At 34.3% G+C, this 26964-nt stretch overlaps 1 protein-coding gene across 1 annotated transcript; it reads left to right on the top strand.

Annotated features, from left to right (window-relative positions):
- Positions 1-16: 16 nt before the first annotated feature.
- Positions 17-18565, top strand: LOC113098286 (cadherin-10-like). Its single transcript, XM_026263302.1, has 12 exons — positions 17-193; positions 6238-6598; positions 9797-10091; positions 12527-12646; positions 13114-13281; positions 13709-13896; positions 13981-14234; positions 16064-16200; positions 16315-16436; positions 16592-16700; positions 16885-17136; positions 17927-18565. The coding sequence occupies exons 2-12, from the start codon at positions 6380-6382 to the stop codon at positions 18415-18417; spliced, it is 2355 nt and encodes a 784-aa protein (XP_026119087.1). The 5' UTR covers positions 17-193; positions 6238-6379; the 3' UTR covers positions 18418-18565.
- Positions 18566-26964: the final 8399 nt, after the last annotated feature.

The following is a 26964-nucleotide window of genomic DNA, read 5'->3' as shown; positions in this document are numbered from 1 at the left end:
AGGAGAGAGAGGGCTTTATGTGTGAGGGAGGGAGGGAGAGAGAGAGAGAGAGAGAGAGGCAGCTGGAGTCTCACACACAACTGTAGTCAGTCTTGGAATCTGAGCGCTGCCAAGAGGCCAGTACAGAAGCCAGCATCGTACTTCCATGAGGATGACATGCTCTCAGATGAGCACAGGAGTCTGTTTTGTTAAGGTAAGAGCCTCATGCATCTTACTCTTTAGATAACGCCAGCTTATCTAAATGGCATGGAAAGAGCTTTGCAATTTTATTACTAGTTTGAAATTGTTGCTTTGGAACTGACAAGAGGCCAAACTCAAATCTGAACTGAAATACTTTGGAATCCTTGATTGTGCATGGAATTTCATTTTTCCACGGTAACAACCTCATCATGGATTGGATTTTTAATGTTATAGACTTGAATGACTTCTGCCCTTTGTCAAAATGTCATAGACTTTCCAGCCATCAGCTCTATCGATCAATCTCTCTCTCTCTCTCTCTCTCTCTCTCTCTCTCTCTCTCTCTCTCTCTCTCTTCTCTCTCTCTCTCTCTCTCTCTCTCTCTCTCTCTCTCTCTCTCTCTCTCTATATATATATATATATACAGTATATCTATATATGAATATATATATATATATATATATATATATATATATATATATATATATATATATATATATATATATATATATATATAATATTATGATATATTTATTTAAATGTAAACAAAGTGTGATATTCTTCAAACCATTCCATATCTAGTGTAACTTTATCACCCACAGGAGTCACAGCTGAAGTTTCTAAAATCCTCCCTCTATCCCTATCATTACACCATCGCTTTTTACAAGGAGGTGTGCACACGTTTAGAGGTCTGCATGCGTGTTTGATCTTTGACATAAAACATATCACAGCCGACAAAGGGAAATTGCTTTCATACCCCACTGTCTCTGTTTGTGAGCCTTAACCCAGGGTTTCTGCTAAAGCGCTGCAGATTCTGTAGTATGTTGGCAAAGCTGTAACACAAAGCCTGCAGAAGCAGCACTCTGTGTTTGAAAATGTTCGTGTCGGATATCCATGAGCCTTTTCTAGGTTTCATGACAGTTGTTTTGTATCATTTGTGACTGTGTACGTTAAATGTAAGACTGTAAGCAAATCTCTTTGAATGCTTTCTCACCAATAAGGAATGATTCTTGACTGTGTACCTAAAACATCATTGCATATTTTCTGTTTAAAACCAATTCTTAGACTTGAGATTAGATCTGATTTTTCTAGCTGTGCTTCTGAACTCAGCCAGTGTATGCAAACTGTGATGTTTACATCTGATATGAACACATAATGGCATGACTGTTTCACACAAATTAAAGCGCACACTTCCTCTGAGCTGGTGCCACATGTATAATTGCCTTTTAACATAGAGATAAATAATGAGATAAAGCCCCACATGCTTCCATTCAAGGAAACTCACTCTCTCTCTCTCTCTCTCCATTTCTGTCTTCTGATATCATCTCTCTCTATTTCCCTCTGCCTCAAAAAGAGATATTTTGCTTCATAAATGAGGTGAAAGATCCAACCAAATGTATTTACTTTTCAGGGAGGTAGTGAAATAACATTTACATAGTGACTTGAGGAAGTGACCTATAAAAAAGCATTTTAGAAAGGTCAGGGATCTTGCATTCATCTGAATTCTAGTCATCAGTTAAACCCCTAGCACTGGTATTGAGCATTTCCAGCATCTGCAACTGTGAACCACACATCCCTCCCTTCCTCTTTGCCCTTCTCCGACAACACGCATCATTTTTTTAATCAGACAAGACCTCCGTCAGCTCCTGCTGAAATTCACTTTTGAATTCATTAGATCCTCAGAGCCACGCAAAATCAGAAAAAGTGTTCTGTCTAATAACTCGGGGTGTAAATGATTGCCTTGAGTCTGTGAACCTGGCAGAATCAAAGCCGATCCTCCAGGCAGGCAATCAACATGGTGCATGTCTGATCTGTACCAAAGTTTCAAAACAAAGAAGACAGGGCATTAATATTGCAAGGGAGAGGCCAGCTGTGAGAGCCGTCCAGCATGAGGGATGGAGTGATTGCTAGCTTTATACAGAGAAGAGAGGAGAGAAAAAGGTCTTGGGCTCCCCCAAGTGGTAACTGTTGCATCTGTGGCTTGTTGTTGGTGTCAAATGCTACAGTACATTAATGGATATAATCGTGTCTTCTGTGCCTTAAATGTAAATGTCACTCACTAGAGCTTAAATATATGCAGTTATGTAGGAGATTTAAGCTGGTGTACATACGGCAAGGTCGGTCATGGACATAGAAATCTGAATTAGATTTGCATTTGCACCTGGATAGCAAAATTCATGCAAACAGGAGAAAAAATAAAAAAGGGAGGGGGGGGGGGGGGTGCAGATATTATATGTCATTACTCAGCCCAGATTTGGTTCCATGATAGCTTAGATACAAGGACTAAGTGTACTTGACTTGGAGCTGCGGGCATTAATGCTAATTCTCTAATTAATCGGTGATATATGGCACGTCCCGAAAGTGTATCTAATGCCCATCTCTCTCTTTCCTCAGCCAAATCACTGACCACTTATACCTTACAATTCATGAGAAGTCAAAGGCTGCTTATTATGCAGTGCACATCTAGAATTAATATTCTAATAAGGTTCATGGAAAGAGTTTAAATTATAACTGCAGCATTCAATCATAATAATAATCAAAGTGGATTACATGTTACAAAACAGAAATGGTTTCTATGCCAGCCGGGGGCAAGATGGAGAATTAACAAGGAAATACACAGCACTTAATTAAACCATATTAAACAGTCATAGAGATATTTAGACAGCGATATGGCCTCTGTTTTCATGCTGAATGATGAATACAACAAGCTATTTCAAGAACTTAAAAAAAAATTGAACTGGTATTTTATTAGTGAAAATTCCATTCATATTGACAAGAAAATTGGTTAAATTTAATTTATTCTGTATAAAAACAAAGAATGTGGGAATGTGATGAATGTTCTGAAAAGTTAGAGGTCAGCAATGAAGTGGGTGCTCTTAAATACTTGATTTTGATTGAACAGCTGTGGCATTTAGTGGTCTGAAATTTTCAATTATAGTGAAATAGTTAGATTGGAAAGTAAAAATCCTATTCATTTTCAATATATATACTGATTTTTAACAATAATAACTTAGAAACCTTTAATATTGTGAGTTACAAGGTTAATCGATGTTATATGCTTTTGTTGAAGCACATCAGCACACACTATTTCAACTTATTTTTTATAATTTCAGATCCATGTTAAAAACTGCATTTGTATATTACTTAATATACAGCACTTTGGCCAACCAATGTTGATTTTGAACATGCTTTACAAATAAATCAGAACTCAAAAACATATTTTTAAATGACAGTGTTTAACCTGTATCCCTGGAAAAAAAAACTATATCACTCATAATACAGAGAAATCCCCACCAATCAGATAATTTGTGCCAAAAGAACACTTTAGTACTCGTCCATTTCCCTGAAGCACCACAAATAACGTTAAAGTCAAACAAATATGCAACATCAAATATACATACATGTGTGTGTGCGCTCGTGTTTATTTTATTTCCATATCGTTCACAAAGCTTTATGGGGTTATAGTTGGTTTCCCTTTTTAAATCAATTAAGTACACAATCTTGAACCTTAAATACATTTTTGCTTTAAACCTTCAAGTTGGCTTGGTTCGTGGATTATGAGACTTTCTATTGTATTTGTTGAACACTGATGCATTTGCTTACAGCAGTTCAGAAATAGTGGCATTAAATATCTCTCAGGATAGGCATTCAAACATTTAGCAACATTAAAAATCTGTTTGCAATTTATAAGGATGTGCTTCGGAAAAATCCATTCTAAAAGGTGAAAAGTAGGTGAGTAATGTTTCACTTAGTCCCACTTAATTGAATGTATCACACATCAGCTGTCATGCTTAAACACTCAGCCTGAAAGCTTAGGAATAAACACAGCAGCAGGCCACTCTGCCAGCAGCAATCACTATTTGAGGCAGCGAGCAAGAGCTTTTAGGTTGTGTGACCAGCATTTGAATCTAACCCTAGTCATTCTGTGACAAATAATCAAGGTCCGTTATTGATCCCATTACGCATGTTGATTTTTCTCGGCTCTGAAGTAGCTATAGCACCCGTACTATAGTACTCTCTCTGGAAATCGATTTGGATGTGAAACACATTAAGAGGACAAGGGGATAAGGAAGATGGCTTTGGAATAAAAATCAATTTGTGAATGAGGATTGCCACTTCGTTCACTTGCAGACTTTGTTTTAATCGTTGTTTGTGACTGCAGAAAAAAAAAATAATAAATAATTTACGCACAAGATGTTAACATAATTTCAATCAATACAAATTTTCAGAGGTGGTGCTGAAAATCGGTCTCTAGATATTGGTCTCTAATTTCACACTATTTTACTTGATAATCATATATGCAGATTAAACTCTGTATATTTTAACAAAACATTTGCCACAGAAGTAGCCCAGCTAGTATACATAGTTTATTATAATTTTTTTTTTTTTTTTTTTTTTTTTTTTTACCCCAAATCACTGTTTATTTTTCTATTTTATCCCAAACAAGTGTGAATCCTGGTCCAAGGCAGATAAAAAAATAAAAAAATAAAAAAAATAAAAGTAATGGTTAGGTATTTGCTATATTCAGGAAAAAAAGGACTATGCTCAACTAAGAATAAAGAAAAATATTACAAATCACCAAACTTAATGCAACAGCACAAATACATGTTCATGATACACTCTGGGAAGGAGACACAGGAAAACACTTTGATAGAGGGTTTAAGCCAGCAAACAAAAGTTTTACAAACAGGAACTCTGGGACGACATTTACAATACCAGATACTGAACTGAGAACAGGGAACACTATTTATGCACATGAGAAGACGAGGGGATGATGAGACACACCTGGGATCAACAGAAATAAACGGGACACCTGCAGTAAAATTAAGACAGTAGGAGAGGAACAGGAAGGACCAAATATGGGCATGGAAACACACAGAGAGCATAATACACAAAAACTGGGAGCAGAGTCTGACATAAATACAATAGAGCAAAGATACGAATACAAATAAAGAGTTTATTTATAATACATTAAACAAATGTAAAATTACAGTGCATATTTTGCTGTATAAATGAAAGACCAATCCCTATTGAAAGCTATCACACCAAGAGATAATTCTAATACCAAGAGTACCGCAATACTTATTGTGGGTGATGTATCACTGTTTTTACGTTTGGTGTGAATATAGTTACATCATGACAACATACGCTAAAACAAATAACCCTAACTCAAACCTAACCCTAAACTTAAGCTCAGTACAGCATTAGTAGCAGATCCTTAAAGACAGCAATACTGTCTGTAGCAACTGGATCTATTTGTTTATACAGTATGACTGTTGTCTATATTGCCCCACAGCAGATTGTAAAAATGTACAGTAATTGGTCATATCGATCACAGTGCCATTCACACAAAAAAAAAAAAAAAAAAAAAAGGAAAACAAATGATACAAATAAATAAAATCATGCATTGTGAATTATCATCACTAAATTATAGATCTTTTTAAGAACTTTTTTGTTCAAAATTATTTTTTTATAATAATTGATGTATGCTATATTATCAGTCCATCTTATGAAATGTGTTTTTTTTTGCAAAATCATTCAACGGTTCATCATCTGATGGTTAAAGTTCTATAAATGCAATAAGAACAAAGCAAAATATGTTACATGTTCTGCGAAACAATTACATGTTTATTCTATTAATGTGTAACCTAACAATGTATTCTAATATATAAACACTATTAAAAACGAATTGTATTGATTTTTTTTTTTCATTTATTCATCATCAATGTTTTTAATTTGTCATAAATAATGGAACATTTTTGGTTAACCAATGATAACAGTATGTCCTGACCATGACCCAGACCTGGTGTACTAAGCCATCTTAGCTGTGTTTACCGATGCAGGCATTTCTGTTAATTGCAAAGGCATGTTATATATGCAAGGTTTTGTGTCTGGCTACATGTTTGATCTTTTGTGAATAGAATACTGCATGAGGGCCCTGTGGGATATACTCCATGGACAACAAAGGGATTACAGTGTAAGAAACGGGTGTTGCAACTTGACAAGGGCTGCAATGACCTCCAACACACTGTAACTTTTTGCTTTGATTATTTTTTATAGGGAATCAAAGGAGGATCAAAGGCAATTCTACAATGTCAGGGTTGCTGATGTTGCCATCTACATCCCTTTCAATTCAGCACTGCCCTCCCTTCTTAGCTTATTAATAAGGAGTCACTGCCACTGTACCGATCGTTTGGCTGCAATGATAATGAATCACTTCCTCTGGCTGCTTTCCCTGGTCTTTCCGCACCTGAGCTCTCCAGTCATATTGCTCGAGAGAAGTGATGGGAATCTCTTTCACTTGAACCATCTGATGAAAGGAGATAAACTGGTGCTGCACAGATCCAAGAGGGACTGGATGTGGAGGCAGTTCTTCTTGTCGGAGGAATACATGGGAAGTAACTATCAGTACGTTGGCAAGGTGAGTGTCCACGATAACACAGGCCCAGAAAAAGCCTTCTTGTCTAGCAAAACAGGGCTTGGAGGAGATGCAAGCACTTGAGTTTTGCATTACTCTTTCATTTTCCTGAGTTTTATGTGGTTTGACACTGGATTTAAACACAGCACTGTGTGGCAGGAAATTTGAAAAACTTGATGCCATCATCAAAGAACTTTAAGTGGCACAAATATGAATTACACACTCACTGAGGCATGAATATTCACAGAGGCAGAGAGACAGAAAGTGAACAAGAGAGGGAGAGAGAGTCATTTTGAGATGGAATGCTTCGTACCAGGGTTTAGTTTTTTACCGCTCTCATTTCCAGGACAAAGTGGCTCCGCAGAGACCTGACAGGAATCAACAATTATGGGCTATTTCACTCACTCTTTTTCATTCCCCCCAATTGACTTCGAACCCATCTGCAGTGGCTGTGTGAAGGAAGGCTCTGCAATTCATCAAGCCGCGGTTCAGAGGCATGCTATATTTATGCCACATTAAACATGAAAGAGGAGTCCATACTGACATTCAGCAGCACAGTCCCTGTTATTAAAACACTGACAGTGTTGTATACATACAGAAAACATAGAATACATCAAAGAGGCTTAAAACGGTGTTCTTTTTCCCGCAATAACTCTTGTTTAGCATATAACACATACTAATAAGGGCACTTGGTCAAAATGGTCAATGAATGTTGGGCATGCTAGACTAAGTACTTTTGATGGAGTACTTGTCTACAAGTCAAATTTTAATTGCAGGTAGCAAATCAACCTTATTTTTCAATGTGAAAGTAAGGTATTTTTTTATTCATGTGAAAAACTTCTGGTTCATAACATCTATAGATAAATATAAATTTAGAGCAGTGTTTATAATTCAAACAATATATTAATGTTGTGTTTATTTTTACGAAAATACATTAAAATATTAGGATAAGAAATACCTATTTGCGATTAGCAGTTTATACAGCCACAAATACCTGGAAGCCACATACATTAAATGGCTACGTCCACTCTTACATTAAGAAAGAGTTGGAAAAATGAAACAAACGCCAAATTGAACAAGTGGACACCGAAACAGCTCTTGACAGGGAAGTCAGGAGATACATTTATCTTTTTACCGTGTAAAGGAATAAAAGATTTACAATTTGTATTCAGGTCTTGTGATTTCAGCTATATTAGGTATAATGAATATTACGATTCAGTCGGATTCTGGGATTCATGATTCGATTCTAGAAAGATTATGATACATTCATTATTGATTATTTTGCGGTTTAAATGCAAAAACGCTAGCTAACTATTTTGTCGAAACCGAGTTCTGATTTGAGATTCAATTTTAATGTAAGTTTCGCTGTCCTTTTTATTTGTAGAAAAGGCATCGCAGTCTCACTGAAATAATCCGTTGTGATGGTAGAAGTGATGCTTTACAAAACATTGAATCAATTACTTTGCAAACTGATTGTTGACTAAGGACATCTGCTCGTCCTTTCCATACAAATGCAACAAAGTGTAGCCTACAAAGTGTAATCTACTAATAGCAGAATACCATTAAAGTTGATTGAAATTATATAAAAAGTATATCATAATGAATCCTTGTTTGTTCAAATCATGACTTTGGTTTGGTATGCGTTTCGAAACAAAAGATTCAAACAGGTTTAGATTTATTACAAACAAATCACTTTTACATTAAACCCTACAGCAGACATTTACTAAATCGAGGGTTTTGAGAATGTATAGTGTATGAGAGTGTATGATAATGTAGAGAGTGTATAGTGTGCAGTGTCTAAGTCAGAGCACAGCTTTTATGTAAGGCCAGATAAATAGCTGCTTTTGGAACATTCTGCTTTGTGATGTTTTTTTCTTCGTCTTTCGTTTGCCCTCTCCATCAGTCAGAGTGGATAGCATAAAGTGTTTGTTATGAGATCCTGCTGAGTGTGTTTGAAGGGTCAGCTGGTGGACTCAGACCACTAGCTATTTCTAAAAACAGCCTTTAGAGCCCAGGATAAATGCATTAAATGGTCATGACTCTGACCAGATGCAGGACCTGCATCCGCACACATAAATGCACAAAACACATACTTTTTTGATTCACTGAAGCATGTTAGAACCCATATAGTCTCATCACACTGGTTGAAATTTAATTAAGCATCAGATGGTGACAGTTGGACAGCTTAAGGGCAAATAAACTCATTTAAGGGAAACTAAATGACCCAACCAGTGGGATGAATCAGGGTGATTCTTCAATTACAGGAACTTTTCTGTCCCCTTCTACGATTTTAAAGGGAGAAAAAATTGAATGTTTAATGTCTTCTTTTTTTACTGAGTCTTACCTAACATTTAAAGTGTTGCAGTGAAGAATTTTATATTTTAGGCTTGTTCTTACACCCAGACTTTTAAAACCTTCCTTTATAATAAATAAAAAAATAAAAAAATAAATAATAATATAAACTAGGGGAATTCTAGTTTACACTATTTTTTTTTCTCAAATAAAGTGTTATTTTAGATTATTACTATGTATATTATTATGGATATTATTATTATTATTATTATTATTATTATTATTATTATTATTATTATTATTATTATTATTATTATTATTATTAATAAAATAATAATAAAATAATAATAAAATAAAATAAAATACTTCAGTCTGTTTTGATATAATACTATATAGAGGACAGTGATGCGATCCAGTTTTATGAGTTTATTCCAAGTGGCAGGATAACAGTGAGGACAAAGTTGGCAATAAATACAATTCTGATTAGTATTATCACTATTAAAATGAAAAGTCATGTAAATCAATCATGTTCTAAAATGTCTAGGAACATTTTGTATTTTTAGAAATGCAAATGGATATGCAATGAAAATGCAGTGGTAAAAACGGACTAAAAGCTTCATTAGTATTTAATGGAATATGTTCTGAAGACTTGTACTCTTAAGACTGTGGCTTTTATGTGTTTCTTTTGTCCCTAGAGAGCTTTCCCTCCAAAAGATGATTCTTCTAAGCTGCTAGCCATATAACATGTCTAGCTGTTTAATAAAACATGACAGCATATCATATTAACATTTTGTTGAAGGAAAGGCTTTTTATTACTCTACAGTTTTTGATTTGAAAATATCCACAAATTATTGTGCATTGTGATAAAAAAAAAAGGGTGAAGTCACAGTCTGTTTTCTGTCCATGCAGCTTCGCTCAGACAAAGACAGAGGGGATGGAACTGCCCGATACATTCTCTCTGGGGAAGGAGCAGGCACAGTTTTTCGTATTGATGAGAAGTCTGGGGATTTACATGCTACACAGAGACTGGACAGAGAGGAAAAGGCCTCTTATACACTGCAGGCCCAGGCTTTCAACAAAATCACGGGGCTCCCTCTGGAGCCTGCCACTGAATTCATTGTCAAGATACATGACATTAATGACAATGAGCCCAAATTTACCAAGGCTGTCTACACTGCCAGTGTACCTGAAATGTCAGATGTCGGTGAGTGGATGAAAATTACTTTTTCTCTCTGTTGTTATTTGAAGTGCATTTATTTTTTTCCCTGGAATACTGCACCAGGGTGTGATATTCCTGTCACTGCAGTGTTTTAAGGTCAAGGATGCCTCAGTGCTATTGGTTTTAGAATTGTTTAGTTTTTTTTTCTTCATTTGACAAGTCTTTGGAGCATGTAGTGTTATGGAGTAGAGCGTGTAGTCAACAGTGAGCTACACTTTCACAATATTTTGTTTTATTAAGGTTGCTTTGTTTTGGCTCTGAATTAAATGTGCTGTATGTTAGGAGTGACACAGAGTGGTTGAACTAGGAATTGCAGTCCAAATTCAAAATACTGGAGAGGGTTTTTTTTTCACCCAGCCCCTCCTCCTGAGACTTGATGCACATGCATGCAGGTTGCCAGATTGACGACGAATAAAATGAAATGTGCTGTGTTTTCCTGCCTACTGGCAACCCGGGTGCTGAAATACAATTGAGTAAAATGGCAGTGGGCGGGTTTCACAAACCAAAACAACGACAGACATTTTCAAAGGAGATTAATTGACATTAGCACTGCTTTTCAGATAAACCGGTATGTTAACTTAGCATGTATCTTAAATATCTGCAAACATATTATGTTATTTTTAAGCTTTAGTGGAGTCAAAACTTACATGCAGCACCTTGAAGTCTTTATCTTGTTGTTAAGTCTTTCATATTATTTTTTTTTTTATTTATTTATATTTTAGGGATGTTTTGGCTTTGATTTAAGTCTTTAAACTCAAATGTTTTACTCAACATTACTAGCGGAGGATTTAGACAAAACTGAGTTAGACTTTGACAACAATTTGTTTGTTTTGTATTTTTAATGTTTTGTTTTGTCTTTGATTCAATATTTTAACATGTTGACCTATAGTTACACAACATTTTCTGCATGATTTATTTTATTTTTATTATTATTATTTTTATTATGTGTGTGTGTGTGTGTGTGTGTGTGTGTGTGTGTGTCCTGAAATTTAAAAACAATAATGAATAGAAAATAAAATAATAAACGAGTTATAGCGCCACATAAATTATTTTTAAAAACACAGGAGAATTTGATGCAGTCAAGCGGTCTAGAGACCATAAAGTACTAGGAAACATTCTAAAATGAGTTCTGGCATTTTCTATTTATTATTTGGTGTTTGTTGTCGCATAAGTAAATAAAAATATCTATAGCAAATATGATTGGTACCATGGTTCTATTAATAATAAGAAATAATCCTATTACCTAAATAAAGCAGTTTTCTAGGAATCTAGGAAACCATTTTCAGGTAGTCAAATGCAAATATATGTAAATATTAAAAACCAGTGCCCGCTAGGCACTGCCTCTCTTGAGTCCTGGTGTAGTGCCTGATGGAGGAGATTCTATTTGCTCATCTTATCACATTTTCTATTTACATCTAATTCCCATTCGCACATCATCTATCACCACTGTCTCACACAATCAGTGACTCTGTGCTAGCAGTGACACTGCATCATAAATATTCACAGCGCATGAATATTCAGGAGATTCATGCTGCTTCTCAGTAACATCATAATAACCTCTGGTTATCCCGTTTCCAATCAAGTCAGTCCTCAAGCAGTGAAGCAGTCTGTTTGGTATCGTCTCCCCAAAGAAAATCTAATGATGCTCTTCCTTCTCTGATATGGGTTCTCATGTTCAGCTGGAATCTAATACAAGGGGCTGTACATCTTATTTATGAAATTATTACCCTCAATCAGGTGCAAAGTGTCATCATATTATGAAGCACCCATTACCCTCTGACACACAACCCTGAGACAAAACCAATACCATCTGTGTTTTCCAGTTTAAGGAATGGTGGTAAATCAAGGTTAGAGGCGATGTAGCCTTTGAATCATAATGACTGCTAATAATTCAGTTCAGAAGCTAAGAAAGGACCCAACTATCTGTTTCCTTTTCATAACTGCACCCCATGATAATCAGTTTATTGAGAGCTTGGTTCTTCACATCTGAGCAATTGAATATCATATAAATGTAATTCCAAACACAATCCTTATCCGAAAAAGTTGTGTATAGATGCAAATTGGTTTAATCTTAATATTAAAGGGGCTGTATCTTCTCCACTGCTACACATAGGAACTCAATTATGTTCTGAATTATGCTTGAGTGGAATGTTGATATTTGCCTCAGATGCTCATCCTAAAATGACTATAAGGAGAAATAGATATTGGCATACAGTATGTCAATAAATGCAAAAAAAAAATGATGAGAAGCTAATGATTTCTGATGGCTGACTTTTGAATTTTGGCAAATCTGAGGACATTTTATTATATTGTTGATGTTTTTGGGTGTCTCCATAAACTAGAAGAAGGAGACGTAATCAAACATCTCCATTTTCTCCCCTTTCCATTCCTCAAAACTCGTTTGTCTCTCTTTTTTGTAGGTACTTTTGTAATAGAAGTCAATGCCACTGATGCAGATGATGCCACATACGGGAACAGTGCCAAACTAGTGTACAGCATCCTGCAAGGGCAGCCCTACTTCTCTGTGGAACCTGAGACAGGTGACTCCTCCAAACATCTTGTTGAAAACATATTCTCTGCTGACATACTATTACGATGGATGCCTGAGGCCATTTGACAAAGTGAGGCAGGGATGTGACTTTTTATGTGGAATGTCTGAAGCATAAAGATCACACTGCTGCACCTGGCTAACACATCCAGCTACAACTAGAATATTTGTTTTACACAAAATAGAATAAAAATTTGGAATAAAACAAATTACTATGCTGGGCTTGTTTTATTACCTTTTCTGGGAAGAATGGAAGTTAGGTTTGATAAATGTTCCAATATAAAAACTTACAGATGCAAAATATTAAGATGAAAGTATAAACACAATGAAAGGTAAACACTGTCCCTTTAAGAAAGTAGTGCTATAAAACAAATTATTAGATGAAATATTAAGAAAAATGTTAAGTATAAGTTTCTGTTCAGTATGCAGTAGGTTACCCGGAATTTTTTTTCTGTGTAGGAATTGTCAGAATAGCCCTTTCCAATATGGACCGAGAAGTGCGAAATGAGTATCAGGTGGTTATACAAGCCAAAGACATGGCAGGACAGATGGGTGGTCTGTCTGGAACCACCATGGTCAACGTCACCCTTACAGATGTTAACGACAGCCCGCCACGTTTTGCATACAGTAAGATATCACTCACTTAAAAATGCTTGTTAATTCAACATGCACTGCAACCCATCTATTGTTTAAATTGTTTTTCTGATATATTGTACGTCTTTATCTGTGAGTTGTATGTCTGATGCATTTCCAAGTGAGATGGAGCTAAAAAAAAAAAAAAAAAAAAATGAGTTCACTAAAATACTGCTTAAATAGCTGCTTGCTCTTGGTCAAAATTGTTGTTAAAATTTTAGCATGGCCAAAGTGACATTTATTGTGAAGAATAACGTGCACCAATGAAAATACAACTAGTATTTCCCACAAAGAATGCATTTAGTAATTAAATAAGATAGATTTTGACTTTAAAGGCCATGACGGGCTTAGAATTGAGACCAAAAAGGGCATACAATTGTTTTATATGGTTGGAATGAACATAACCTCTTTCCTTTTCAAGGTTCTTACCACCTAAGCACTTATGAGTCAGCAGAAATCGGATCAAGTGTTGGTCGGATTAAAGCCAATGATGGTGATGAGGGAGAAAATGCTGAAATGAAATACAGAATTGTAGATGGAGATGGCAAAGAATATATCGATATAATAACAGATGAGATAACTCAAGAGGGTGTTATCGTTGTCAAAAAGGTAAAAACCTGTATCAGTATATATATTTTATGATTTATAAAGCTACGACAATATTAACAAACAATCTTCTTCATCTTCATACAGAAATTGGACTATGAAAGCAAGCGTGTTTACACAGTGAAAGTGGAGGTGACTAACACACACCAGGACCCCAACTTCGCTGTTCTGGGCCCATTCTTAGACACAGCCATCGTCAAGGTCACGGCCAAAGATGTAGATGAGCCTCCTGTCTTCAGCAGACCTCAGTTTGTCTTTGAGGTCAATGAGGACACACCAAAAGGAATAGCAATTGGAACTATAACAGCCTGGGACCCTGATGCCACACATTACCCAATCAAGTGAGCATTTGAAATATTTAATTATTCAACAGTTACTGCAGGGAATTCATTAAAATGATCTGCACCCACGATAGCATACGGTAGTTTATTTCCACACACTGTCTTCCCTGCATCCGAGTCTCTAAATAAATTATGCAAATCAGAAAATTGCACACACACACACACACACACACAAAAAAAAAAAAAAAAAAAAAAAAAAAAAAAATCTGTCGAATCAACTCTTTAAAATGACAAAAAATGCAATGCAATGCAATGCAATGCAAAAAAAAATAAAAAAAAAAAAAAAATATATATATATATATATATATATATATATATATATATATATATCCAAATAGTGTGTTTGGGATATATGCCCAATTTAAACTCTTCTTCTTTATTTGATTATGATTTGATGAATTGCTGCTGTGATGCCTAGAAAATGTACACAAGCACAAATAGTTCTGACTTTTGGTATATAAGGCACAGTGGGATAATTTACAAATCTCATAAACTTATATTTCATTCACAACAGAATATAGAAAACATATCAAATGTTGAAAGTGAGACATTTTGAAATGTCATGCCAAATATTGGGTCATTTTGGATTTCATGAGAGCTACACATTCCAAAAATGTTGGGACATGTAGCAATAAGATGCCGGAAAAGTTAAATGTACATAAAAGAAACAGCTGGAGGACCATTTTGCAACTTGTTAGGTCAATTGACAACATGATTGGGTATAAAAAGAGCCTCTCAGAGTGGCAGTGTCTCTCAGAAGTCAAGGTGGGCAGAGGATCACCAGTTCCCTCAATGCTGCAGTGAAAAATAGTGGGGCAATATCAGAAAGGAGTTTCTCAGATAAAAATGACAAAGAGTTTGAAGTTATCATCATCTACAGTGCATAATATCATCCAAAGATTCAGAGAATCTGGAACAATCTATGTGCGTAAGGGTCAATGCTGGAAAACCACATATTTTTCCCTTAAAATTATAAATTTTCTCAGTTTAAACATTTGATTTGTCATCTATGTTGTATTCCGAATAAAATATTGCAATTTGAAACTTCCACATCATTGCATTCCATTTTTATTCACAATTTGTACAGTGTCCCAACTTTTTTGAAATTGTGTTTGTATATATATAGTTTACAAATTTAAAATTGTTTTGTACAGTAAAGTGTCAGAGTAATGCTCACAATTGGCTCTGAGAACAATATATATATATATATATATATATATATATATATATATATATATATATATATATATATATATATATATATATATATATATATATATATATATATATATATATATATATATATATATATATATATTGTGACTTGTGCTTAATAGGTAAAAATAATACAAAATATGAAGTAACATTTACAACAAGAAATAAATCTCATTGTGAAATACAAAGTCACATTTATGATTTGAAGTCACCATGATGAAAAATAAAAACAGATCAATTAGGCAGAACATTTTAAATAAGCCACAATTCATTTAAAGTAGGTAAATTGCAAGAAATGTCATTTTTTGAAATCTAAAAGTTGCAGGAGATATAAAGTTACAAGTATGAAAAATAAAGTGGAAATTATTATTTATTTATTTATTTTATTCATAGACTGAAATGGGCTTCCATATGATTCTGTATGGTTATAAAACAAACAGATATTTTATAATAATAATAAAAAATTTTTTTTAAATAATTCCCTGGCAGATGAACTTTGTCTAATCGAATCCAGTTTATAATAAATGTTATTGAATGCCAACCCTTCTTCAAACTTCAGGGAATATCAGTGACTGTTTCAGCTATTTTTGTTTCTTTCTTAAACCTGTCCATAGATATGCAATAGATGAACACACAGACCCAGAGAGACTCTACCACATCGACCCCAAGAATGGATCCATCACAATTATTAAATCTCTTGACAGGGAAGTGTCAAAGTGGCACAACATCTCAGTCCTGGCCAGTGAAATGAGTAAGTAAATACATGCATAAAGAAATAGGCGATGACACATCATATATATATTTATATATACTGTCTGCTTTATATTGCTTTAATCTATATTATTCCTTAACTATATTCCTCTAGATAACCCTCATCAAAGAAGCCGTGTTCCTGTATTGATAAAGGTTTTGGATGTGAATGACAATGCGCCAGAATTTGCCATGATTTATGAGACATTTGTGTGTGAGAATGTCAGAGCAGGGCAGGTATTTATACTTTATATTTGCTTTTGACTGTTTAGCCATAAAAGTGAAGAAAAAAAAAACAATAAAAAAAAATTATACTAATAAAAATATGATTGTTTTTTATATACAATGCAGTCAAGTGCAATGCAAGTTCAAAATCATGTCTACCATTCCAGCACATACAGACTATCAGTGCCATCGACACAGACGATCCTCTTGTGGGTCATAAATTTGCATTCAGCTTGAGTTCAATGAATCCAAACTTCACCGTCTTTGATAATGAAGGTGAATAAATCTTTCCTTTGACATTTCAATCTTGAATCTTATGGAAAATGCATGTGTTTAATCTTCTTTTCTGTTTTGGCACCAACAAAAACAGCTTTATTTTTGCTGTTGTTTGACTCAGCATGAGATAATATCTCCAGCTCTGACTGTTTGAATGTTCTCTTAACCCCCACCTCTCCCACAGATAACACAGCCAGAATCCTGACCAGAAGAAGTGGATTTAACAGGCGTGAAATGAGTGTCTACTATCTGCCGGTAGTTATCTCCGACAGCGACTACCCCATCCAGAGCAGTACCAGCACGTTGACCATTCGTGTGTGCAGTTGTGACGCCACCGGCAACATGCGCTCCTGCAGTGTCGAAGCGTTGCTGCTCTCTGCTGGCCTCAGCACTGGGGCGCTAGTGGCGATACTTCTTTGCATCCTCATTCTGCTTAGTGAGTTTATGCAGACAGCAGGGTTTTATCATTTGCATCATAGCCCAAGGCATCATTATTATAGGTTTATTTATTTATTGTATTTATTTTTTTATCTAGGTGCTATATATATATATATATATATATATATATATATATATATATATATAATATATATATATATATATATATGTGTGTATATGTATGTATATGTACATGTATATACAGTACGCATGTTTAAAAGTGTAAGTGTAGTGCAAAGTCTAGTGGTATTTTCTCATTTAATGCAAGTGAATGTTTCAAGTTTGAAGTATAACATATCTATACTTTAATAGTGATTCATGCTGAAAATTCAGAAAAAAAAAAAAAAAACTTTTTGTTTATAATATATTTGTTTGTTATTTATTTATTTAAAAAAAATATATATTTCCTACTTTTTAACTATTAACCGTATGGAGAAAATACTTTATTTCTAAAATTAGTTTGGTGGGTTCTGTTTTAAGTCATGAAAATGCATTTAAGTTTAGTTAGTTTAGTAAAATCTGAATGTGAGCTTGTGGCTTTAAGATTACTAAATGTCCTGCATACATCACCAGAAAAGTATGATCTTTAACCAGAAGATCCATTTTGATTTAAAATTACAAGTAAAAAAAATAAAAATAAAAAATAAATAAAATGCATGCATGAACAAATCATTCTCAATAGGATCAATAAATTCCATTAGAAAAAATTAAGATTTTTTAATTTTCATTTCATGGAGACTTTAACAATGATAACACTAACACATGTCTATCTCTTCACACTTTTCTAGTGATTGTGGTGCTGTTCTCAGCTCTAAGGAAGCAGAGGAGGAAGGAACCGCTGATCATCTCCAAAGAGGACGTCAGGGATAATGTAGTCAGTTACAATGATGAAGGTGGCGGCGAGGAAGACACGCAGGCCTTTGACATTGGCACGCTGCGCCACCCAGAGGTGATCGAAAGCAACAAGCTGCGTCGCGACATCATCCCAGAGATGCTGTTTCCCTATCACAGACCTTCACCCATGAAGGAGTGCGCAGATGTCAGAGACTTCATTATTAGCAGACTGCAAGAAAACGACACAGACCCTTCCGCGCCTCCCTATGACTCTCTCGCCACTTATGCTTATGAGGGCAATGGATCAATTGCTGAGTCACTGAGCTCTCTGGAGTCTTCTGTGACTGAGGGAGACCATGAATATGATTACCTCTCTAACTGGGGCCCGCAGTTTAAAAAGCTTGCTGAAATGTACATCGGGAAGGATACGGGAGTTGCCAACTAGGCTGCCGTTCAGTGACATTCATATTCTCTGTATGTACGCTCGGATCTCATGCTGTGCTCTGAGGCATAACTTGAAAGAAAGAAAGAAAGACAAGGATACTTCACAAGTCCTCTTTCTTTTGTTTTCTACCAACATAAGTTGAATTCACTTTTATGATGGGAATTTTTTTTTTTTTTTTTTTTTGTGGACGGTGTTGTGGTAAGGTGATTTTGTGTTAAAAGGAGAAGTCATTGTGATTTAGATTTTTGTCCATAAAAAAAAAAAAAAAACCTTAACTGAGGAGCAAAATGAATGGATGATTTTGTGACTTTCAATACATGGACAGTGAAAAGACTGCCTTCGTCTTATAACAGATTGGAAAGGACTCTTCCCTGTTCCTCTTCCTTTGATGATGGTGGAGTATCATTCATCACAAATCACGTTTTTGGTTTCTTGACGTCATTACAAAAATAATTAATGAAAAAAAATATTAGGTTTCTTAAAATTCTACAAATGCATTTTTTAGTTGCTAACTAAAAATATATAAATAATTTATTAAATAAATAAATTAATGAATAAATAAATAAATAAGAATGTTTTAAAATAATTTCTCCAAATTACTTTCTTTGTTGAAACACACACAAAAAGTAATTTTGATTCTCTTTTTTATTCAGTTACAATGAATGGGAACTGAAGCCTTTAAGCTTCAAAAAATATGCAAAAACGTTATAAAATATATCATAAAAGGTGCTCCATAAAACTTTTGAACTATATTTCATGTCTTTTTAAATAGTTTGATGCTTTGTGTGAGTGTAAATGTGAGTTAAGTCTTTAAGAATTTGTGTCATATTTTCAGTGAACTGACTGATTCACTTCACAAAAATGGTTTAAATGAATCATTCAAAAATTAGACTGATCTGGTTCCCAAAAATACACGCTGGCTCAATATAGGAAATATTATTTGTGAATAATGTTAAAATGTTGGTGTATATCTCACCAAAAAAAAAAAAAAAAAAAAAAAACTTTAATAAATAAATAAATAAATAAATATATATATATATATATATATATATATATATATATATATATATATATATATATATATATATATATATATATATATATATATATATATTGTTTTACTTCAGAAGTCTTAGAATTTTGCACACTAGTTATGTATGGATTTTCTTTATATGTTGCTTTTGCTACCTTTTTAAATCTTGAGAGCTTCAGATCTCATTCATTCGTGACTGTATGCAACAGAACAATTAAGAAAGTTTGAGAAAAACTTAGAAAGGTTTGGAACAATGTGATTGTGAGTAAAAAAATAATAAAAATAGGACGTTATTTATTTTTTTTATTTCTTTGCTGAACTGTCTCTTTAACAGGACTTTACATAGAGGAATTTCAGTTATATTGTCATCATTTAAATGTTTCATCACAGACTCTGCCTCTCTACACAGCTTGTGAAGTGTTCTCTTGTTGAAACATATTGTCAGCATTATCCTGACAGCACTGAAAGCATAGAAAGGAACAGAGGAGCATTTCCACATCTGTTTGAGATGTAGTTCAAAATCAACTTTATTTGCTTGTGTGGAGTTTGCTTAATTTGCAAAACTGCAGATTACACTGAAATCAAACAAGAATGCTGCAGTACACTGAGCTTGTGTGAATGAATGTTGTCAAAGTGTTTTATATTAACATTTTTTAAGTATATATTTTAATAAAAAAAAATATGAATGACCCTACAGCCCCCTAATTTTTCTGTTAGTCTGCATTTTTAAGGTTACATCTTTATACAAGATACATCTTTATCACTCACAAAGGCAAACAAATACAGTCTTTCTTTCCAAGAAAACTGAGCTTGAAACCACAATAGGCTCATATACTGAAACAAATTAAATTTCAAGAGGTTTATCGAAGTTTGGTTGATTAGGAGAATATATCAAATGAATTAAAATAATCAAAACAGTAAATCATTCCTACAAAGAATTTTCAAACAAAAGAAAAAAAAACAAATACAGAATTTAGGTAAACTGGTAAATAAATAAATAAATAAATAAATAAATAAATAAAAAACATAAGAAAAATATTTAAGGTTTCATTTATCTGTCCCAAAGGCCAATAAATAAGGTCTCTGCTTTTTCAAATGTCTCCAGTATCTAAGGATCGTGGTACTCTGTTCTTTCACAGTGTCTTTACTCAATAATAAACAAGAGGTCATGGTGATGGGAAAACACAGCAACTCAGTTCATGTCCCTTTTCTGCGATTTGTATGTAGGTCCTCAGGTTACCATCCCTGGGGCCTGAAGAAGTGTTCACATTGACATCAGTCTGGAGTGACAAAGCGGCCAGAACTGATTTCCAGCAGCACAGGCATCAGTGACAGGACTTGGCTTTATCCAACAATACAACAAAGTAGATATTAGATTAACTTTATGTGCAGTTACTCAATGCAATGAATACTAACAGGAATGTAGACAGCGTTGCAGTGATCCATCTCTTGTGAGACACCAGTGAAGTGTCAGCAAGATGGAGAAGATAATGTTGCTGTGAGTGATTTTACTGTCCATGATTTATACCCACATCAACAATATAATAACACCATAGAAAACTGAATCTGACATTGTTGGCATTCTAAACAAGTTTGATTCATCCAGTCTTGTTCATGATTTGATGTACTACTATGCAGCACGGCAATTTTTGTGCCTTCTTCTGCAAAATGTAAAAATAATTGAGGCAACAAAACTGATTCACTGTCAAAATGGAATGAAATTTTATAATTGTTTTTCCCTGTTCATACAATTCATTTGAAGTCAGATTTGGGTGGTAATGAAACCTACCAATAATATCGGAGCATCCAGCACGGTCACCTTGTGACCTCCAGCAATCAGTGTGAACGAGACATCATGTATCAGTGATACAGAAGAAGTGACTGATTCACTGAAGTGAACCCACAAGCAATAATGTCCTTGTTTTTTCATGGTCTGAGCAGTACAGGAGGTGGAAAGCTAAATCGATCAACAGCTCCACACAGAGTCTGTGCCCACTGCACTCATTGGAGAACTCAGCAGATTTATGAAAACAACCAACACAAATGTCTACATATTATCCACCATTGCATGTTCATCCCACAGATTCTGCACAAAAATAGCACTTCTGTGAAATGTGGAGATGAGGTCCATAGATTGAGCCTGGGCCTGCTGATCATTCTTTTATGAGCAACTTCATCAGTGATCACATGAACTCAGCACAGAAGATAATGTCCCTATCCATCTTTACTCCATCTTAATGAACAATTAACATGCTGTCAACTAACTTGTTAGCAAAATCACTTTTAGAAATACAGCAGTCATGACAGTTATTAGCTACAGTTTACCCTATGAGGCATATAAATAATGTGGCACATTTCATAATTCAATATTTAAGTATAACAATTTTATAGATGACTGTTGCTGTAGATATGTGCTCTATTTTTTTCTTTATTTATTTTTTCATTTTTTACAATATGTCTTTTTAATTTACAGAGAAATTATGCTTTAATGGAAAATATTCAAATTATAAATTTGTATTCAAATTATAAATTTGAATGTCATGTTGTGTTATATGTCATTACATGGTTTGCAGATCTTGTAAAAAAAAAGTGCAGCATGTGTAAAAAAAAAAAAAAAAAAAAAACTACAATACTGTTTTATTATAATTACCACTTTTTGTCTCAAAATTCAGACATTTTTCTTACTTTTCTGAAAAAAGGAAATTCAGTTTTGCAATTTATAAACTCAGAACTATAAGTAAGTATAAATTTGAGATTGCAAGATATAAACTAGAAATTCTGAGAGAAATTCTAAAGATAGATAAGACGGATAAAGGGATAAAGGGTTGCAATTACCTGTTTTTATTTTATTATTCATTGGAGGAAATAGGCTTCCATAAGAAGTCTACTGTACAATGAGGGAACATGTTGCGTAATATCCATTAATGGATTACTAAAACATACTGTACCACTATGTCTGAATATATGGAGCACCGTATTGTAGATTGCTCTTGAAATCCAAATGACCACTCAGTTCAAAGCAATGCAACATTTGATGAAACCTTTTAGAGTAGGATCATTTATAATGTCTGTGGATGAAAGTTGTGCTGAACAGCATGCACTGTATGCAGGGTATTTCAGAAACGCACAGTAATTGAGGTGCTGTAGGAGGGACGGACCTCACTCTCTTTCAAACAATGCTCCATAAATAAAACACTTCAGCTCGCTGTATGAAGTGTCATTCACAAACTTTCAGCACAAGCTGCGCCTCCCAGCACAATGCTATAATCATATACAGTACGGGCACTTGAAGCATTCATTTCCAGAATGATGAGGGCTAAAACAACTTTTACAGTGAGTGGAAGACTTTAAGTAATGAAGTTTGATGTGGGAAAAAAGTGCATAAATGTAATTTCCCTGCAACTTATATATAAGTGTTAGTTGTTTGTGGTTATTCATTTTCCTGGACTGTGAATGAGCGATACAACATACACAAAAAGCAGTTTTGAGGAGGATGAAAAATTAGAAAGATTTCACCCAAAAAATATTCTGACTGCTCTTTCTATGTCATTCAAATGAATGAAGACTGGGCCTTCCGAGTCAAGAAACAAAACAGAAGTATATGTATATGAGCTATAAGGTTGAAGTCCTCATCAAATTTCAATGTTCTTGTGGAAAGTGAATGATGGCAGAATTGTCATTTTTGTTTTTTGGGTGAACTATGTCTTCAAAATTCTGCTTGCAAAAAGAAAATGTAATTTAAATTTTAAAAGAGAAAGAAATGAAACTGAAATACAGGAAGTCTCATTCACAAGGCTGCTTCTCAAATAGAAGCATCAAACCATGTTTAATGGTATAAAATGCTGTCATATAATCCAGATCTCTGTGTGTATGATATTTCACAAGAGGAAACCCCTGCAGTTCTTTGAGAAATGAAAGAGGAGGAAGTTTCCTTGCACAGTATCTAGATCTTCCCATGACAGCTCATTGTTGTTGATGAGTGGTGATCTGGGAATCCATGAAGTACAGTACCTGTCATCTGTGAATTTGTTTAACAGTGTTGTACAGTATATAGGTATACAGAAATGTACCTCTAGCTCCATCTGTCATTATATTTTAAGTAACTCACTTTTTATTCATGCTGTTTACCAGAGTTTGTCCACTATATGAAAAAAAAATGTATATATCAGCCTCCTATATTTAGGTTCGGTTATTTCACTTGCATAGAAAAGGACCTATACATTGCCATTAAAAATTACAGGAGAAGGTTAACACACTTGCTAGCACACACTTGGTTAGCACACTTGCTTTAGTAGCACACACAATTAAACCCTAAAATCTATAAAATCAACAAACGCCATACTGTTATTTTCTTAAAAAAAACTATACAAATAAAATACAATAATCCTGTATATAAAAAGCATTCATTGTTTCATATAAAGTGCATATCATTTTACATAAGAATGTAATGCACAGATGAACTCTGGGTGGCAGTAATACCTCAAAATTATCATATTACTTTTTTGGGTGAACTATCCCTTTAATATTTAAAGACTTTGAAAAAGATCGAAAAGGTCAGTTTTGTTTGTATACTATTAAAATAAAGTTATTGTTGCAGTGTGCTGTAATTATTTATTTATTTATTCATTTATATTTGGGGTTTGGGCAGAGTGACAATTCACCCTACAACTCTAAACATTGAGTCTTAACTGAGTTTGAGGGTTGAGCCTAGTCAGTACCTACACAAAAGAGTGTTCAAGGGTCCAGAAGGTGGTGCTCACTCTCCAGACTGCATGGATTCCCCTCACGGTCCAGTACTGAATGGAACAGTGTATACAATATGTGTATAAAAAACCACTGTCCTTCAGAAGAGATGTTAAACAGAAGTCCTGCCAGTGGTCATTAAAATCCCTAGATGCTGTCTGAGTGAAAACCTCCAGTCAGATTACTCCTATTAGTGACTATCCATCATGGTTTCCTCATAAGCCACACATAACAGTCTTCACTCCACCAATACCTGGTCTGTGCTCAGCAGTCTAGTATATCATGGATGCTGTTCAGTCCATGGTTATGCAAGGAATTATAATTCGAACATGTTTTTTTGATTTGTTAGAGTGGCAGTAAAACTAGTGTTTTAAAAGAAAGGTTTCCTCCAAATGCATGCATTGATTCTTTCTAATTGGAAGGGTTTTTTTTTTCTTTTCTTTTTTTCTTTTTGAATAAACACTATGCATTGATTATAGTGGGAGATTATAGTCGATATGAAGATGAGACATTAATGTGAGGCTTTCACTTGAGGACAGGAGCAGCCCAGCTAAATATTCACTGCTAATTAGAGCTGGTTTCCGCCTCATGGTGACATATTGGATGGGATGGGAATCTCTGGAATAAGTATGCTGTGAAAAAATGTGTTTCCTGAAGTGAGAACATATTGATTCAGGGTATGCACAAATGAAGTAGTCCTGCAGGATATAAACACTATAGTTTAATTGAAACAATCATGGATTTGTGCAAACAGTCTCCGTTTTAGAAAGTCAAGTTATTGGCAGATAATCTATACTGCAGTGAGAAGATCAAGGTTGCAGTTAACTTCGTGGCAGATGTTCAAAGAATCCCCTTTTTAAAGCAGTGACAGCTTTGGTTCTCTAGGAAATATAGGTGCTAAACTGCAAATGTGATTGAAGGCTGTCAGAATTTTAATAGAGCATAACGTTCAAAGGTGGACAGAGATAAGGGAGATCATAGTGCTAGAAAGTTAATGTACTATGTCACTGATCTAAAAAGTTTTAGCATATTATTTATTTCCTTTGCTCTGTAACGTGTGCTGTCTTAATCCTGTTTTCACAAGCAGATTTTATGTCAGTTAAATTAATAATAATGTACGCTAAATCACTGCACAATAATCAGAAAAGCACAGATAGAATGATAGATGACAGAAGGATATAATTGTAAAAAAAAAAAAAAAGGCATGTTTACAGAATTTACAGAACAATTTGATTTATATTAAAGGAATGGTTCACATAAAAAACAATGGAAATTTGTTTAAAAGTAACTCACCCTCCAAGCTATGTAAGCATTTTGCATTACATCTCTCGCTCACCAGTGGATCCTCTGCAGTAAATGGGTGCCATCAGAATGAGAGTCCAAAGAGCTGATATAAATATGAAAATAACTCAACTAATCCTCAAGACTCCAGTCCATTAATTATTATCTTAGGTGTGAAAAAAAAGGAACACTTATTTTAACTTCAATCAATTGCTTCCATCTAAAATAACGAGTCCTCTACCCATAATATTGTTTTTTGCCAGTGAAAAGTCACCATGTCTAAAATCAGGAGAGAAAAACATATAGATCAAGAATTATTTACAAGTGAAAACAGTTCCAAAGAGTTGTAAAGAAATATGTTGGTGGATTTTGATGTGAAAGGACAACAGGGGATGGACCTTTGCACTGGAGGAAACATTATTATGTGTTTTTGGCTCTGTTTTTTTTTTTTTTTTTGTTTTTTTTTGCCAGAATATCTGTTTGAAAAAGCCTCACATATAGTGACAAATACAAATAAAGCAAAAGCATATGTAAATATAAAATATGCAACCATTTTGTTTAACTAGGAACCCTTCTGTCTTTAAATAGGTGCTCGTTCATTTTTGCTAATTAAAAGAGTTCCCCTGAATAAATGATTAGTCATATTGAGACGTTTAATTAAAATGATACAGAGTGACACTTCTCAGCATGTATGAAATTCACAGACCAAACAGAATTAAATGCCTTAATATGCGGTCCCAACACAGCAATAGGAAAAAAGTAACTATGACACAGAAAGGCTTCCGTGACTGTACAAGATGCAGCTTGACGCTGTCTGGTGACACCGCAATGCAGTAGCCAGCTGCATACCAGCATGAACAACCAACATTACTCAATCAAAAAATGTCCATTTTATGGATGTATATAGCATAAGATGGAGTAAAACAGGCAAAAATGTGCTAAACAAAAATGTCCCATTGCACAAAAACATTTAATAATCATTTTGTATAAGTACATTTTAAACATAATATTGCTCGTTTTTGCTAAATTTTGCCAACGAAAGTAGTTACAAACAAAAATCACATCTGTTTTGCCTCTCTGAGCAATGGATGGTGTTTACGTATTGAATGAATCAGCTTTTTGAACTAATCGATTGAATAAATGATTCAGTGATTCACTCATTAACATTCATTTTCTGTCGCCTACTGGCAGTTTTAATTTCACATTTCGACTGTTTTTTTTTTTTTTCTCCATGTTTTAAATTATTTCAAATATCAGTAAGTATACAATGTTTTATGTAAAAAAAAAATCATTAAGCCTATTTATGCATCCGTAAATGCAGTTTTAATAAATCCATGTCCTAAATGCTATTTCAACAAATGTTTTCTTATGTTGGAATGAAAGACACTAAGTACCGGATGAAGTGCTTTTTATTCTTACAAAATGGAAGAAATGGTAAGGACTGAACACAATCTCGCTACTCAAGCTGTGTATGAACATATATATGTATA

Source organism: Carassius auratus, unplaced genomic scaffold (genome assembly GCF_003368295.1).
Source record: "Carassius auratus strain Wakin unplaced genomic scaffold, ASM336829v1 scaf_tig00216499, whole genome shotgun sequence".
NCBI lineage: Eukaryota > Metazoa > Chordata > Actinopteri > Cypriniformes > Cyprinidae > Carassius > Carassius auratus.
Note: the sequence above shows the minus strand (reverse complement) of the source record. Positions and strands in the feature narration are given on the sequence as shown.

Bases quoted from the DNA above. Each gene is read 5' to 3' on its own strand.
- LOC113098286 (XM_026263302.1), top strand. From the start codon at position 6,380: ATGATAATGAATCACTTCCTCTGGCTGCTTTCCCTGGTCTTTCCGCAC. The intron at 6,599-9,796 runs GTGAGTGTCCAC...CTGTCCATGCAG, and splicing joins ACTATCAGTACGTTGGCAAG to CTTCGCTCAGACAAAGACAG. The intron at 16,701-16,884 runs GTGAATAAATCT...CCTCTCCCACAG, and splicing joins CACCGTCTTTGATAATGAAG to ATAACACAGCCAGAATCCTG.